At 41.0% G+C, this 18,435-nt stretch overlaps 1 protein-coding gene across 1 annotated transcript in view; it reads left to right on the top strand.

Annotated features, from left to right (window-relative positions):
* LOC307255394 (neural-cadherin-like) overlaps positions 1-18,435 on the top strand; it is a gene marked incomplete at both ends in the record, with an annotated part of 245,454 nt that overhangs the window by 101,370 nt on the left and 125,649 nt on the right. The window contains one exon of the mRNA XM_080034077.1: positions 6,750-6,999. Within this exon, the coding sequence (XP_079890203.1) occupies positions 6,750-6,999 (250 nt within the window). The remainder of the gene's footprint in view (positions 1-6,749; positions 7,000-18,435) is intronic.

Raw genomic sequence — 18,435 nt, 5'->3', positions numbered from 1 at the left:
TTAGTTCACAATGCAAGACCATAGTTCACATAGATCACACTTTAATTGTTTTTCACTTGTGTTACACTAGAAGCAATGCGAGCGTGTTTGATCCTACTACGAGCACATAATTGTTTCCATGTATTTCGTCACCCGAAAGAAAGCTTTATGAGGTAGTGACATGTTGCTGTCATATTAGCATTTAGTTAAAACACGAGCGAGCACTATTCGTTTGAATGCAATGTACAATTTGACCACTAGATGGGAGTACATCGTACACAGTGTCCCTTTATTGCTTACGGCCTCCACATACATCCTGCGTCTACCTCTGGAGCGCGTCGCCTTACCTTACTGCTGCGTCTCTCGCACTTTTCTCGGACACACATGGAACGTCTCAGCAGCTGCTGCTGCTGCAGCGCTGCTTCTAAAAGCCCTATCTTTCTACATAGAGTTTTCATAGATAATTCCCATTAAAAATTAAGTTCTTTCCTGTCATTTATGATGCATACGATTTATATTGAGTCTAATATTGAGTCTGGACAGTAATCCGTGCGCCCCATTGCCTTTTTTTTTTTTTTTTTTTTGTCACATTTTCGCTTGTTGGAAGTCTTATTTTGAAAGGGACACACCAGGAAATGGTGAAACTACAGCGAAAGCTGCCGGTATGAAGTCAATATGACTCGCAGCAGAGTATTTCTCTATCAGTTAAAGCAGAGAGACCCGAGAGAGCTCTCCGAAAAAAATAGGCGAGCCTCCTGAGGTAAAGGGGAGCGTCGCTGCAGACGTGCCTCCGACGTGCATCAGCAGTGCGTCTGAGGTTGGATGTGTGCCCGCTCTAGGTTGATTACACGGTCAGTGACAAAAAGTCAGACGCAGACGCGAGGTAGACGCGCAGTAGAGGTAGGATGTGTGTGGGGGCCGTTATACACTCAACAAAAATATAAATGCAACACTTTTGTTTTTGCTCCCATTTTTCATGAGATGGACTTAAAGATCTAAAATTCATTCCAGATACACAATATTACCATTTCTCTCAAACATTGTTCACAAATCTGTCTAAATGTGTGATAGTGAGCACTTCTGCTTTGCTGAGATAATCCATCCCACCTCACAGGTGTGCCACATCAAGATGCTGATCTGACATCATGATTAGTGCACAGGTGTGCCTTAGACTGTCCACAATAAAAGGCCACCCTGAAATGTGCAGTTTTGTCTCACCGCAAAATGCCACAGATGCCACAAGCATTGAGGGAGCGTGCAATTGGCATGCTGACAGCAGGAATGTCAACCAGATCTGTTGCTCGTGCATTGAATGTTAATTTCTCCACCATAAGCCGTCTCCAAAGGCTTTTCAGAGAATATGGCAGTACATCCAACCGGCCTCACAACCGCAGACCACGTGTAACCACACCAGCCCAGGACCTCCACATCCAGCAGGTTCATCTCCGAGATCGTCTGAGACCAGCCACTGAGACAGCTGCTGAAACAATTGGTTTGCATAACCAAACAATTTCTGCACAAACTGTCAGAAACCGTCTCAGGGAAGCTCAACTGCATGCTCGTCGTCCTCATCGGGGTCTTGACCTGACTCCAGCTCGTCGCCGTAACAGACTTGAGTGGGCAAATGCTCACATTCGATGGCGTCTGGCACGTTGGAGAGGTGTTCTCTTCACGGATTAATCTCGGTTTACATTGTTCAGGGCAGATGGCAGACAGCGTATGTGGCGTCGTGTGGGTGAGCGCTTTGCTGATGTCAATGTTGTGGATCGAGTGGCCCATGGTGGTGGTGGGGTTATGGTATGGGCAGGCATCTGTTATGGACGAAGAACACAGGTGCATTTTATTGATGGCATTTTGAATGCACAGAGATACCGTGATGAGATCCTGAGGCCCATTGTTGTGCCATACATCCATGAACATCACCTCACGTTTCAGCAAGATAATGCACGGCCCCATGTTGCAAGGATCTGTACACAATTCTTGGAAGCTGAAAATGTCCCAGTTCTTGCATGGCCAGCATACTCACCGGACATGTCACCCATTGAGCATGTTTGGGATGTGCTTGACCGGCGTATACGACAGCGTGCACCACTTCCCACTAATATCCAGCAGCTTCGCACAGCCATTGAAGAGGAGTGGACCAACATTCCACAGGCCACAATTGACAATCTGATAAACTCTATGCAAAGAAGATGTGTTGCACTGCATGAGGCAAATGGTGGTCACACCAGATACTGACTGGTTCTGAGTCCCCAGACCCCCAATAACGCAACAAAATGCACATTTCAGAGTGGCCTTTTATTGTGGACAGTCTAAAGCACACCTGTGCACTAATCATGATGTCAGATCAGCATCTTGATGTGGCACACCTGTGAGGTGGGATGGATTATCTCAGAAAAGCAGAAGTGCTCACTATCACACATTTAGACAGATTTGTGAACAATGTTTGAGAGAAATGGTAATATTGTGTATCTGGAATGCATTTTAGATCTTTAAGTCCATCTCATGAAAAATGGGAGCAAAAACAAAAGTGTTGCGTTTATATTTTTGTTGAGTGTATAAGCATGCTAACTTGCTTACAATGCAAATGCTACCTTGCTAATCTGAAGCAGTTCACAGCAGTCATAAACCAAAGTAGTTTGACCTGATCAAATGATCACTAATCAGGCCCGCAGTGTGGAAAGATTACACTAGGCATAACACGTTTTTTCGGGCCCCCTCCAAAAGGAAACTTTATGATTTGGTGAAAAAACTACATACATTTGAACTGCCACAAGATTATTATGCTAATTTATTTAATTAGGTATTTTCATGCACCTTTCAGGCTTTGTTTCACTGTTTATATGCAAATTGTTATATTGTTACAATAGTTGAAAGCATAGCTCTATATATTTTAGGGATTCACCGAAAGTTTGGCCACCGAAATGGCAAAATAAATCATGTTCACTTTCCAAATATTGAAGAACTACTGACAAAATATTTGTTTAAGAGTTGCACGTTTGTAAATTAGCCTGGCTCCGCCCGTCCACCTACTTCTGGCCAAATTTAATTTTCCCTTCAGTAGTCAGTCTGGGTGTACAGTGCATTTCCCAGTTTTCTCCGGAGAATCTACAATCGTCCAATCAGCGAACAGAGCGAGTGGCTGAGAACGATGACGTCGAAGTCGCGCTCCAGTTTCAGTTGAATGCTGCGTTCCTTTATACTCGGAAGAAGGAGATTTCCGACTTGGTAGTTCCGAGCTGGGTCCGATGAATTAGAAGCTATTGTAGAAAGACATATGGATTTTCCATAAAAATATTAATATAAAAAAATATAATTCATTGTTGTCTGGGATGGGCTTGGTGCTTGTTTTCTTTTATGGGACATATTTCTCTGTAATACAATGAATGCATTCTAATGCAGTGAGAGGAACGAAGCAGAAGAACTCTGTTGTCCAGCTATCTTTTTTTCCACAGATCAGGCTGAAATAGGCTATAGACTATACACAGTGCATGGGCAACGTATAGGGCAGCCCCATTTCCAAATGTTTTTAAATAAACTCAATACCGAGTGATACTATATGATATATTATATGATATATATGAGTAAACCTCGGATGAACTGATTCAATCATTAGGCTATTAACTATCCAGACCAAAACATTGTATTCCTTTTTTTGTATGATAACTTGCATTTGCATAATATGATGTTAATATCAAACACACATAGGCCTACTAAAAAAATAAAATAAAATAAAAAAATGTATTCCCTCTCCCCTAGTGGAAATGGGCCCTAGGTACGTGCCTAGAATGCCTATGCCTAGATCCGGCCCTGTCACCAATAGGTATTAATTATATTCATCCTCTGGAACCTAAAATGATCCTTAAAAAATGTACTTCAATCCATCCATTAGTTTTTGTGATGTATCAGTCTGGACCAAAGAGAAGGATCAACTGACAGAGCAACATTCCCATCCCTAGAACCATCTATTCCATTAGCGTGGCTGAAATAACAAGTCCATATAGGCTACTAAGTGATTGAAATGATGAAGCATTTTCCTGTGAATGATAAAGGACCAATTCACTTAATATTCGCTAAATCCTCATTATGAAAGAACAGAAGAACTAATGATTGACATGCTAGTAAAGTCTAGTAAGTGAGTAATTGAGTGAGGGGGAACGTAGAGGAGTACATGAGGGAGTGAGGTGTATGATGTAGGAGGCACAGCTGCCATCAACAGGTGCCAGATGGGAGGTGAGAAGATTCCTCCTGCTGTGCTGTGTTGTGCTGTGCTGTGCTGTGCTGTGTGTGTGTGTGTGTGTGTGGGTGCATGTGTGTGTGTGTGCATGCATGTGTGTGTGTGTGTGTGTGTCTGTGCGTGTGTCTGTCTGTCTGTCTGTGTGTGTGTGTGTTCCCCCTTCACTAAAATGGGTTAAAGGGCATCATTTTGCTTAACCATGTGCCAGTAGTGCAGTAATAAGTTCCATTATGGGAGTGGATGAATGTGGGTCTTGCCAAGATGGCCGATTATCTCACTTTCCGTAGAGATCTGAGGCTTTAGTATCCATCTTCAGAACAAAATCATTATAGGACAGCAAGTCATGGGATGTTCAGCCATAAATGTAATGTAATGTGTCCCAAATGCTGCTTCTAGATCACAGAAGGACCAACTAATGATTAATACATATCTGTACTTAGCAAATTAAATATCGACTCATATGTGACATGTGTTTGGCCACTGCATGTTATTCGCTTCTTTTATTCGCTTTTAAATGTTTTATAATGTGTTTTATGTATTCTAATCTTGCCCCTGTAAAGCACTTTGAGTGGCCTTGTGTCTGAATTGTGCTATATAAATAAACTTGCCTTGCCTTGCCTTGCCTTGCATGGGATTGCAGTCTTAGCAGACACTAGTTCTGCAGTTCATTCTCTACCCATCGTCACTGGATGAAAGGTTATTCATCACTTTACAACATCAAAGCCGCCGCATTTCACCTGCAGTTCAGAAAATTGTCAGTCCTTGTAACTGAGACTGTAGCGCAGGGTAAATTCACTTTATCAAACTTGCAAGGCTGACATAAATCTAAATAAAAGAAAATTGTTTGTGCCATGAAGAAGTGTGGACAGAAATGGCCATTTCCACACTTGATTTGATGCAGTTCTCAGTTGTATATTGCAATTTCTTTCCTGCTAAAAAAAAGAGACAAAAATAAGCAATTTGACAGTGTAAAGCAGCAGCGGCTGTGAACCAATGTTTACGACAATATTTCTATGCAAATTCAACCTGTTTACAATACATAACTGTAACTGTACAATGTTTTTTCTTTGGGGTAAAAAAAACTGATTTTCAAATGATAAGTGAAAAACCTTTGATTGAGATACCGTTTTACGATTCCAGATGGATAAAGATAAAGATATATATTCATCTATTTGGGAAAATCCAGGCATTCAGTAGCTCTGGCAGTTTGTCAAAAAGCAGTACAAATGAAAATAAATAAATAAATTGACAAACCCTAAAAGTCACTCATAAAAGTCAATATAAAAAGAGAGATATTACACAATTAAAATTGCCTAGAAAAAAGTGCCTGAGGAAAATATGAATAGATAAAGAAATATTGCACAATTGCAACTCTAGCCACATACTACAACTTTTCAAAACCACCCTGCCATCTCTCTCTCTCTTTTAGTTGTGTTCCTATTAAATTGTGCCTCATAACGAAGAACAGAGGAGCTGTAAGCATGAAGTCATTAGTACTAATAGGGAACTCTACATCAAGCCACATCTTTCCCACCAGACCAGACAGAGCCCACACCAGGTTACAGGTTAGGTTGGAAAGCATCCTCACATGTTTACTTCTTACTTCCATGGTTTTGTCAACCTGCACTCAATTAGTGTTCTTATTAGTAATAATGGAACGCTTGTGCAGTTCAACTGTGTGGTTGAGGGCCCTAAGAAGGCCACTTTTATCTCACGGAAAGACTGGAAGCCACAGTCCACAAACTACACCAATTAAAGACATATCATTTAATACATTCCTAATAAATGTGCAGTTTGTTAATTGAAGCAAGCAGTGACTGGGTGTTTCTTTGTGTATGTGTTTGTGTGTGTGTGCATGGTCACACGAGCCAAATGCAATGTAAGGTGAATTGGATAATTGAGAGTTTGACGGTGAAGTGACTTGTTAGCGGAAAAATATATGCTTATTCAAATCCCTGTTGGCCTTTCCAGTTTTTAGCAAGGCAATCAATTTGTGGCCAAGCGAGTCCTGCCTCCATCGATTGCAAAAGTGGGTTAAAGAAACAGAAATGCTGCAAAATGACAGTCCTTTCAATGCATGCTCTGCAAATAAAACGTACTTTCCTTGTTTGGAAGAACTAAACATGTAAGTGGGTTGGGGAAAAACCCTTCCTTTTCAATCTTCTCTTTGATCACATAGCATACGATGTGAATATAATATATATATATATATCTTGTGCTCCTGTTTGACATTCTTTGCTCTTATACAAGGCACAAGAACAAAACTTGACTCTTCATTAATGAGAGAACAGATAGTACTTTTCTCTTTGAATCAGATATCTTCTCTGCCTCACCTAAATTGGCAGGCTGTGTCAGCACAAAAAAGTAAGTTTGTTTCAAGTCATTTGTGATGGATTTCTTTGGAGAAAAGAAATGAAAAGTTGTAAAAAATAAAGGTGAAGAACAGAACAATGTGAAGACGCCTTATGTTAGTTCATGTTTAGGCTTTCTAACTTGTTTATTATATTCTCCACCTGTGTGTTGTCATCTTTAGTGTCAGCCAATGACTGTGACTCTGAGGAGAATGCTGAGCTGGTCTATTACACCCTGAGTCCAGACTTCACTATCTCCCCTCATGGAACCATCTTCCCTGCGGGGCCTCTGGACTACGAGAGGCCCAACCACCTGTATGAGTTTGTGGTGATGGCCATCGACAAGGGGGCGGTCCCTCGCACAGGCACCACTACGGTACGGATACGAATGGCCAACGTCAACGATGAGGCACCCGAGTTCTCCCAACATATGTAAGTAATAATCAGGCTTCTGAACTCATGAATCACAAACTTCACAAAATACTATGCCTCTACACTTGACAAGACAATGCAAGTTTGAAAAGAAAAACTTTTGGACATGGGCCTTTAACACCTTTCCACCTCAGTGATGGTCGGGGTTAAATTGCATACTAATAATGAGTCAAGCATATGCAATACAGACTACCAAAGAGATGGAGCGTGTGTGTGTGTGTGTGTCTCCTGTCTTGTCAGGTAAGCTACTTACAGCTGCTTTCCAATTCAACATCGCAGTATGCTATTACCCACAATTCCAGTGCTTTTCCCCCCCAGTGCTGCTGTGTTGCCTGCATCTTTTAATTGGTGGATTTTCTAGAAGAGAGCTGGGCAGATTGGTGAGGCACGCTGGGCCAATCAGCTGTGCCCACCAGCAACCCCAGGAGGCCCTGAGCGTGTGTGCATTCGTTCGTACGTGTGTGTGTGTGTGCGCACGCATGTGTTTGTGTGTGTATTCAGTAATTGAGAAGCAAAGTGTAGTGTTGGTATGGATAGAGGGATGTAGTTACAAAGTGTAGTCATGCATCTGATATGCATTTGTTTATGTTGGTGTGTGTATGTGTGTGAGAGAGAGAGAGTTAATATCTGTGTTCGCACACGCTGGGTTGTATTGATTTAATGTCAGGGTCAGCAGAATAATCAGTGAGTTTTTCTTCTGTAGCTCTCAACCCACTACAGATGCTGCAAAACAGAAGTGGACAATATCTGATGTATCACTTTGATGTATCAATCACTCATACACACACACACAAACAACTCATTAAAGCAGGGCCATTAAAGCAGTCACACATGTGCATGTTTGAACATGTGCATTGATATGCCCTCATCAAAACTAGAAGAGTGTGGAAACCTTTGATGCATCTCTAATTTGTCTCATTATCAAGTGGATTTTATTTACCATTTCATATTCCATTCATTTTTACCTATTCATTTGTTGTGTGTGTGTGTGTGAATGTGTATGTGACTGTGTATGTGTGTGTGTGTTTTGAGTTCATGTGTGCTTTGACGTGATGTGATGGACAGAGAGGAAATGAGAGGTCATTAAACATATCATTATCCAAGCAGGACATCTGGTCTATTTGTTTCGATATCTGAGTTTGAAGCATGCATTAATGAGCATCGTGTGTGGCAAAACACACAACCTCGCACAGTGGGAGATGGTGTTTATGTTACTGTGTGTTTTGCCAGTTCAGGGTTCTGAAAATGATACTGAACAGTGCTGTTTTGATGTTATTGCCACTTTATTTTTGAAACTGGTTGTGTTGTTGACGTTAGTTATGGACTATCAGTGCAATACAGATAGAGAGAAGAGTGAGAATGAGAGAAAATAAAGTGTTTGTCTCTGAGTTGTAGGCTCAGATCTACCTCTTCACTGCATGGCTCCAGCTGCCCGCTGAGTGACAGAATAGCCGGACTTGTATCTGTGTGCTGTCACTTGGCCATCAGGACCCTATTACTGTCCGTACCTGCCTGTTGCCACGGAAACCAACCTTGCAGGCTTCCTTCTCTGTTATTGCATGAGTGTCTATACACCCTGGTGCATGTCCATTTCTCTATGTCTGTGTGTGTGGGACACCAATGAATTGAAAGTGTTTTGTCATTAATATAGATTGTATACCAGGCTGATGTGTCACAGGTACCTTGTCACACATCAGTCTGTGTTCAATACATATTTGAAACAGTTTGATGCTTTGTTTGAGACAGACAGGAGGTTTGTACGTTTTTATTTGATCTATTTTAACCTTTATTTATACAGGTAAGTCCTATTGAGACCGGAGACTCTTTTTCTAGGGAGACCTGTTCCTATTCCCACGTTACCATTCATTCACACACACATTCATACACCGATAGCAGGCTAACTTTCGACATTCACACGAGGCAAGGTGGGTGAAGTGTCTTGCCCAAGGACACAACAACCATGACACAAGTGGCAGGGTTGGCATCAAATCGCAAACCCTTCTATCACTGGCCGACCCACTCTACCACCTGAGCCACAGTCGCACCGTTGAGTTACTGTTGCCATGCCCGTTTGTCCCTACGTCACCACATTAATGCACTGCGGTATTCAAGCAGCGAGTTATCTAGTGTCATCTCAGCTCCATAAGTGTGATAAAACATGATAAAAACCATCAAAACAGACATTGGGAAAGATTTTTACCTGCTCCGCCATTGTAGGCGAATAAACATTCACCCATCTATTGCTCTGCGGGTGCACCGGCAGTGAGACGGGTGCCGGTTTGTAGCGTTCTTTCTTCTGATTGGATACCACTTTCGGGATCCCCGAACAATTTCATTTGCCGATTACATGCAGAGCGGGTGACAGAGAGATCGGAGGTATGAAACGTGCACACTATATAAGTGATCACTGTATGAATATAGAGCGATTTAATACGTACAGTATAATAACCTAAATATATCGCTCACTTCACCTTTTAAAGAGGACCTATTATACTACTTTTCTGGTCTTAATTTCTTGTTTTACACTGCTATAGAGCAACCTGACACGAATCACATCACAAAAAACTATGTAGATTTTCGGGAAGCTCTTTCTCTTATTTTGGCGATCCAGCACGTCCTGTCAACACTTGAGTGTGTGTGCATCGGCCATCTCCGCTCCCTCCGCCTGTGCTTCGGCAATCTCCGCTACCCTCCCCCCCCCCTCCTGCAAACCCCACTCCGTTGTGATTGGTTACCTTCCTTCCGGAACAATTTCAGTGGCGGGAAGCGCGAGCATATAAGGGCGCGAGGCAGACGCGAACAGGGAAGTGACAGCATTACCATACATGGAAACATCCGCGTGGTGACTTCACAAAGTTACATGCGACGTCACAAAGTTACAAAGGGTAGACCGCTTTGAACACGTGACTTCTCGACTGGCTAGAATAGTGTTTAGTGCTCGGCACAGACACCCCAGACGGTCAGCAGGGAATACGTCGGAATGCATGTAAGTCATTATTTGATAATTTAGTATGGTTAAGCATGACTATGAATCATCATAACAACGTTTATAGGTCATAAAAGTCAAAAAGCATCATAGGTCCTCTTTAAGTAAAGTCTTTATTTGTCAATTAACACATGCATAGTCACACAAGGTTATCGCAATTACATTCTTCGCTATCCCATCCTACAACTTTGCTATCCCCTCCTACATCTCTTAACACATACAAACAGTTGCACAGATGGGGGGCATTGCGCAAGGTGGTCGGCAGCAGTTTGTGTCATGCTCAAAGACACAATGGTGGGCACTGTAGATGCAATACCAGTTAAGGTCATGTTTACTTCATGACATAGATTCACTGCAGATATCCAGCAATAACGTGTTCTCAGTCTGTTTAGCATAATGATAGTTGTTTTGGCATATAGCAAAGATTCTTCATTCTTTATGAAGACTCTGACTATGGATTGTTATTTCATATGTTTTGTATTGGGAAAGTAACCTTTAACATACAGTCAATCCACCCCTGTATGCATTGAAGTATTGCATCTGGTGACCTCATATATCATGTGGCTTTATTGGATGTATTTAATTTATTTATTTGAGTATTTGTTTAGAATGTGTTCCTTTTCTAAAAGCAATAAAAAAAAAGAATATCTGGCATATCTGGCCAACCACATGGCATATTAAAGCCGTATACATCTCACGTATACATCTCACGTATTAACACTACTGCCTCAGTGCTTATATTGCATACAGTGCTACTGCTGCTCACATCCAGTGGGGAGGGTTTTCAAGTCAAGTAACTGAATCAAGTAACAACTCCGCCTATGTATCCCGACACATGGCCACATTCCATTGTAAGTATACTGATTATATATGGAGTTAGACAGGAGGCTGTTCAGCAAATATGTAACACAATCAGTTAGCAGCAGCTGGATTGAACAATACAACCTTAGTTAAAAAGAGTACAATCACTGCAGCTACAAAGGTATCTACAGTATGCAGCGTTTGGTTCTAGCCATAGTGGCCACATAACGCCAGAGCGGTTGAGCTAGAAATTGGCATTGTAAAGGGTGGGAACAATCCAGAGAAATAGAGTTGGCCTTGTGCTTAAGCTGTGAGGAGTCAAGCACTAACAGGCTGAGTCTGGACTCACCTACTGTATAAGCCTACTAACTCACTTTATGATTTGGTTTAAGAAGGTCTTTGTCCTGCAGAGACAGGCTACCAAACCAAGACACAAGGGGAAAAGACAACACATATTCAGAGGCTCGATAGTAAAGGATCAACATTTTTACATCATTGATAAAAAAAAAATGTGTAAGAAAATGGTTGCATATTGTAAACTGCCTCGCAATTCTTATCAAAAGTTAATTAAGAGTCAGTGACTGTCCCGAGATATTTATAATTTTCAACACACTCCACAGGCTGGCCTCTATTTAATGTAAGATAATGGGTGGGAACATGCTTTCTAAAATATATAATCATATCCTTTGTTTAGGATATTCAACTATTCAACAGACACGCACACACATACACACACACACACACACACACACATGCGCACACGCACATACACAACCACGCACAGCTTTGTCCCGACTCTTAACTCTGTTCCCCATCTATGCTTTGTCTGCATGGACTAAATTAACTCATTAATTGAATCCACTAATTCATTTTCACCACTGACATCAGGCACTAGCCAAAGGGACAGATCTATTTTGCTCCTGGAACCAACAGAATAAGAGAAGCAAAAACTAAAACTAAAACTAATGTTAAAGGGTAATTAGTGTGTGATGGTATATCTGAAAGGGCTTGTGATCGATTGCAGCATCAATCCAGTCAAATTAGAGAAGTGGTACGGCCCAAAATGTGATCGCTAAAATTACTGTGTTGCTTTTTGCTTTCTGTAGGTGATCCGTCCTGATCTCTCTCCACTCTCTCTCTCTCTCTCTCACACTCTCATGTCCTTAATGCATCTGGTGCTGCCAAGCATCTGCTTAAAGCATTAAAGGCAAGGCAAGGCAAGGCAAGGCAAGGCAAGGCAAGGCAAGGCAAGGCAAGGCAAGGCAAGGCAAGGCAAGGCAAGGCAAGGCAAGTTTATTTATATAGCACAATTCAGACACAAGGCCACTCAAAGTGCTTTACAGGGGCAAGATTATAAAACATTTAAAAGCGAATAAAAGAAGCAAATTACAGAAAATGAAAACTCGATTTAAAAAAATTTAAAAGCAAATAAAAGAAGCAAATAAAATTAAAATTGCAGGTTAAAATGGAAACAAAAAAGTCTTCAGACTCGATTTAAAAGAACAGAGTTGCAGCAGACCTCAAGTTCTCTGGGAGTTTGTTCCAGATTGTTGGTGCATAATAACTAAAAGCTGCTTCTCCTTGTTTAGTCCTAACTCTAGGGACTGTAAGTAGACCTGTCCCAGACGACCTAAGGGCTCTGGACGGTTCATAACTTATCAGCATATCAGTAATGTATTTTGGCCCTAAACCATTTAGTGCTTTATAAACCAACATCAGTATTTTGAAATCAATTCTTTGAGTGACTGGAAGCCAGTGTAAAGACCTCAGAACTGGGGTAATGTGATCTACTTTTTTGGTCCTAGTGAGGACTCGAGCAGCAGCGTTCTGAATTAGCTGAAGCTGTCTGATAGATTTTTTTGGAAGGCCAGCAAGGACACTGTTACAGTAGTCAAGTCTACTAAAGATAAATGCATGGACAAGTTTTTCTAAATCTTGCTGAGACATAAGCCCTTTAATTCTTGATATGTTTTTTAGGTGGTAGAAGGCTGATTTATTAATTGATTTTATGTGTTTCTTGAAATTCAAGTCGGAGTCTACAACAACACCAAGATTTCTGGCTTGGGGTGTAGTTTCTAACATAATGGATGTAAACTGTGCGCTGACTTTTAATTGTTCATCTTTGGCACCAAAGACAATTACTTCAGTTTTATCGTTGTTTAATTGAAGGACATTTTGGCACATCCAATCATTGATTTGTTCAATGCACTTACTCAGTGCCCGTATCGGACTGTAGTCTCCTGGTGATATGGTTATGTAAATTTGTGTGTCGTTTGCATAATTATGGTAGCATAATTTGTTCTTATTCATAATCTGAGCTAGTGGGAGCATGTACATGTTAAATAGAAGAGGGCCAAGAATGGAACCTTGGGGGACCCCGCATTCAATATTTGTCCGCTCAGATGTGAAATTGCCTATTGACACATAGTAGTCTCTATCCTTTAAGTAGGATTCAAACCAGCTTAGTACAGTTCCAGAAAGTCCAACCCAGTTTGCTAGTCAATCTAGTAATATGCTGTGGTCAACTGTGTCAAAAGCGGCACTGAGATCCAGTAAAACTAAGACAGAACTTTTGCCACTGTCTGTGTTTAAATGGATGTCATTGAGGACCTTAACCAGAGCAGTCTCAGTACTGTGGTGTTGTCGAAATCCTGACTGGAAGACATCAAAGCAGTTATTCATTGCTAAGTAGTTATTTAGCTGTTGATAAACAGCTTTTTCAATGATTTTACTTAAAAATGGTAGGTTAGATATGGGCCTATAATTTTTCATGAGTGATGTATCTAGATTGTTCTTTTTTAGGAGTGGCTTGATGACTGCTGTTTTCAGGGCCTGTGGGAATACACCTGTCTGAAGGGACATGTTGACAATTTGTAGAACATCTGAGGCCATACAGCTAAAAACTGTTTTAAAGAAGCCTGTGGGCAGAATGTCAAGGCAACAGGATGAGGAGTTCAGGTGTTGTATAATGTCCTCCAGGTTTTTGTGGTTTATAAGATAAAATTCTGTCATTGCATTTGAATTGATTTTAAGAGGGAACACATATGTTGAACTTGATATTGATGCAGTGACAGCTTGTCTAATTTTGTGAATTTTCTCAGTAAAGAAGGAGGCAAATTCATTGCAGGCCCTCGTGGAAAGATGCTCAGATGCTACTGGCACAGGAGGGTTTGTTAATCTGTCGACAGTAGCAAACAGGGCACGTGCATTGTTGTTGTTTTTGGTGATGATGTCAGAAAAGAAAGAATGCCTTGCATTTCTCAGTTCTGAGTTAAACGTGCACAGTTTCTCTTTGAAGATGTCATAATGAACCTGGAGATTTGTTTTTCGCCACCTGCGTTCTGCTTTACGGCACTCTCTTCCTGCGGGGCATTTCTCCAATGAGATCTTTTCTTACCAGAGACAACCTTCATCTTAGTGGGCGCAATAGCATCTATAACACTTGTAAGTTTGCCGTTAAAGTTGTCTAAGAGCTCCTTAACTGAGTTACAGGGGAGGGGTGGTATCGAAGAAAATGCTTGAATGAATGTTTCGCTGGTATTTTCTGTAATATACCGCTTTTTGATTACTTTTGATTGATCAATTGTGTGCACAGACATTGTACTCTCAAAAAATAAACAGGAATGGTCCGTGAGGGGACCCATATCTGCCACTGTTATGTCTGAAATGTTCATTCCTCTGGAAATGATAAGGTCCAGCGTGTGCCCTTTGTTATGAGTTGGTTGATGCTGATTTAGTCCAAAGTTGTCAAGGACACAGCACAGTTCTTTCGCACATCTGTCCTCTGGTTTGTCAGTATGAATATTGAAATCTCCGACGATTAATACACAGTCAAACTCAGTACATATTACAGACAGGAATGTTTATCAGATTTGATACATTTACAGGATTTAAGAGTTTCCTGTTACTTGAGATACACTTTGAGAAACAGGGCCCCAGCTTATCCTGTGAGTCGTAGGCGTTAACTATGTAGCCGCGGCCCGGCACATATCAACAAGTGCTGACATCATCAGTCTCCCAAGCCTGATGATGATGATGTCGCAGTGGGATCGGAGGGAGTGTGCGTGGAGGGGTGAAGAGCCGGGCGCTGTGGTTTAGATTGGCGAGTTGAGGGGGACGTTGACTGCTGGGGGTATATATGATTTCCTTAAATCCCAGATCAGGAGAGGATGGAGAAAGGGTGGTTGTAGGAGAGAAACGAGGAGAGAGAGGTCGGCTTGGTGATGACCTGCGGGGTCCAGGGGAGACGGGGATGGGTGGAGCCCCCTCCTCTCTGCCCTGATATCTCTCATGGTCTGAGCTGTCATCAAAGCAGATGTACTTGTTAAAAGTTAGGTTAATATGTCAAGAAGGATTAACCTTAAAATTTGTTTTGAACGATTTGCTGTAGCAGTGGACTGTTAGTATTTTATGGTGTGAAATTTAAATTATTATAGGCTTAATATTTTAAAATTATGTGGCTGACAATGTATATATAGGCAGGACAGTGTGTGTGTTGGTCATGTTTACCAACTAACCTACTACCATTAGCTAAATGATGTCAATATTGACATAATTTAGTCCTCCACACTATCCTATCTTTTTTAATAGTCATTCCACATACAGTACATATTCATTTGGCTACTTGTGTTAGCAGAAGTGCTTCACATATCGAGTTGGCCATAGATGGTGGAAGTTTTCAACAGTTGTTTCAGTATGTAGGGGAGAACGGGGGAATCTGAGGAATAGGGTAATGTGAGCCACCCCCTGTATCTAGGCAACGGAAAAAAAATTTGGTCATGTGAGATATATGTTTTCAAGCCCCTCTCATTTACCCATGGCCCTGAAAGAGAGGACCTCATGGTGCTGTGGTAAGCATGTTTTTTTCACCAAAATAGGTATTTTGCATGTAAAAGTAAATGTTATTGCTGTCAACTTAATCAACTGTTGTGCCAAAGCAAATTTATTCACGTAGAAAAACTTCTATCATACGTGTTGATGAACTACCAACATATAAAAACCATGTGATGATATTAGCTAAAGATCAGCCTGAAATGCTAAGAGAGGTAGTTTTTTCTCAAATTGTGGTGGTGTGGGAAAGTGAGACAAATGCTATGGGGGAAAGTGAGGCATTGTCTCACTTTCCTCCCACCATGAGGCACAAGTTAAGTTTAGTCTTAAACATATTTTAATGTAATAGTACATAACATATGTTTTATTTTAATGTCATACACATTGTAGAAAAGCCATCATGCCAAGGAAATACACCAGGATGACGACCTGGGGCAACCACACGGAAAGAGCACCTTCTCATCTTTCCCTGTAACCTTCAGGGCTGGAATGTAGAGTAGGCCTAGTTGTAGAGTATGACAGGCTGATGTTATGAACCAGTTGGGTCTTCTCCTGTGTTCTGAGTCCCAGGCTGTTCTCGCTGGTTCAGATTACTATGCTTTGACCCCCAGACACAAGCTGGCTCTAAGGGTCCTGTGTTCTGACCCCCAGACTGTGTTCTAATCTAACTGGTTATATCTTTCATTTGAATCTTATTAAAATCTTTTGAATTATAATATGTTGTATTTGATTTTGTTCAGAGTTACGTTCAAGTGTTTAGAAAATTTGCTTTGCTTAATTGACCAAACCCCATCATTCTTTTACTAGTCTGACATTAGCTCTGTAATGTGTGGCTAGCTGTCAGGATTCTAACTGTTACAATATGTGTTGTTATGGTAGTTTCAGAGTGGAAAAAGTAAGTGGATCAGTTTACCCCCAGCTGGTTCACTTTACCGCCTTGATTTTTCTGGTCTGTCTCAGTTTACCCCACAGCTATGATTGTTTTTTAAACACTCATATTTTCACTGCTTTTTGTCTTGAAAAAAATCTGCTAATGCCCATTTCTAGGAAACATCCTGAATTAATGGGAAGTGTGTAAATTTGAGTGACAAATCATTTTAGCTCGCTTGGAGGGGAGCAAATGTAAAAAGTGGCTCAGATTACCCCGTTCTCCCCTATGCCTTGCAGACCAATACAGGCCAACATCCGATGTTGCTGCCATTTCAGGCTAATTGTGGCCTTATTATAAGCCAACTCCATTTGAAACTGTAATGATAACTCTGTCAGACGTGGAGTTTATATCGGATGTCAGGACCAAAGAGGCTTAGTATCCTGTGTGAACGAGTTATGCAGAAATTGGACTGCACAAACAGCATGTGTAATTTTGCCATCATTACTGAAAGCATAAGTGCACATGGAGGTCTTAGTTCTCCCTGGCCTTCAGGTGAGATAAATACAAGCAATTATCTAATGATGTTTCAAATAGCTTCCGTTGAGTGCAAGTGGACGTGTTTGATCAATGTGCCTTCTGTATCCTAAGAGAAAGTACATAACAAAGAAACACAGCACCTCCCCTTCTTGCCTGACTTGCGTATTGATTTGAAGGGAAGTGTGCGGCTTGCAGAGTGTGAGCTGAAATAACTCTACAACGCTCTACACACGGAGCCAACTGGTGGCACATCACAGATCTTCCCAGGCAGAACTAGTCAAACAGTTGCTGAGGCAGAAAGACACTGGTGACAGAACATGATCACAGTGTTTAACTCCTAATGAGAGTACTATCTGGTTTTCAGTGAAAAATTAAAAGGCCTTGTCGCTAGGGTGACAGACGGATATACCTTCACATCAGGCTGGCAGAGTATAGCTACACCTGCTATTTGTATGTGCACACACTGGTGGGCAGGCAATGAGGCATGACAGGAGAAAGAGTGAATCTTTTTTTAGTCTCAGTTTTTAGCTCAATATGCAAGAAGGCACACATACACACGCACGCACACACACACGCACAAACAAAATGGTGGTGGGTTCATGGGTCTGTGTGTTTACTAAGCTTCCGTCTAGAGCAGGGGTTTCCAAGCCCGCTGTCCGCTTTTTATTGACCCGTGGCCGATTTAAAAAAATCTAATGTAATATGGCCCTTTTTAATTTTTAATTTATTTATGTATTTATGTATGTATGTATGTATGTATGTATGTATGTATGTATGTATGTATGTATGTATGTATGTATGTATGTATGTATGTATGTATGTATGTATGTATGTATGTATGTATGTATGTATGTCTGTATGTATGTATGTATGTATGTATGTATTTTTTTTTATTTTTTTTTTTATTTTTAAAGTGTGTTCTTAGTTAACCCACTAGTGCAGGGGTGTCAAAACTGATTGATTGGCCCGCATCACATTTAAAAAATATTATGTAATATGGCCCTTTTAATTTTTAAATAACTTAAATGCATTCATTATATTACAGAGACATGTGTCCTATGAAAGAAAAAGAGCACCAGAGGACCCTGCATAATATTTCATTTTAAATTAATATTATTATGGAAAATCCATGTGTCCTTCTTCAATAGCTTCTAATTCATCTGACACAGTGTCTCCAAATAATTTTTTCATACAAAATTCTTCAGATTAAGCCTCTTAATTTTCCTCTCAATGTGCACCAGATTCATAGCCTGGCATTCCCAGACCTGCCACTAGGCGCTGGCAAATTAAATTTGCTGTGCCTGTTGGTCTAGCCACGCTCCGTTAAAGCTTTATCAAGAAGACCAGAAATCTGGGTCTCACGTTTCAATTGGTTCTATCTAATATGGGCGCGCCAGAGCCCTTTATATGG

The sequence above is a fragment of the Ammodytes marinus genome (genome assembly GCF_949987685.1).
Source record: "Ammodytes marinus genome assembly, chromosome: 1".
NCBI classification, from domain to species: Eukaryota; Metazoa; Chordata; class Actinopteri; order Uranoscopiformes; family Ammodytidae; genus Ammodytes; species Ammodytes marinus.
The sequence above is the reverse complement of the archived record's forward strand: the minus strand, read 5'-3'. Positions and strand labels throughout refer to the sequence as shown.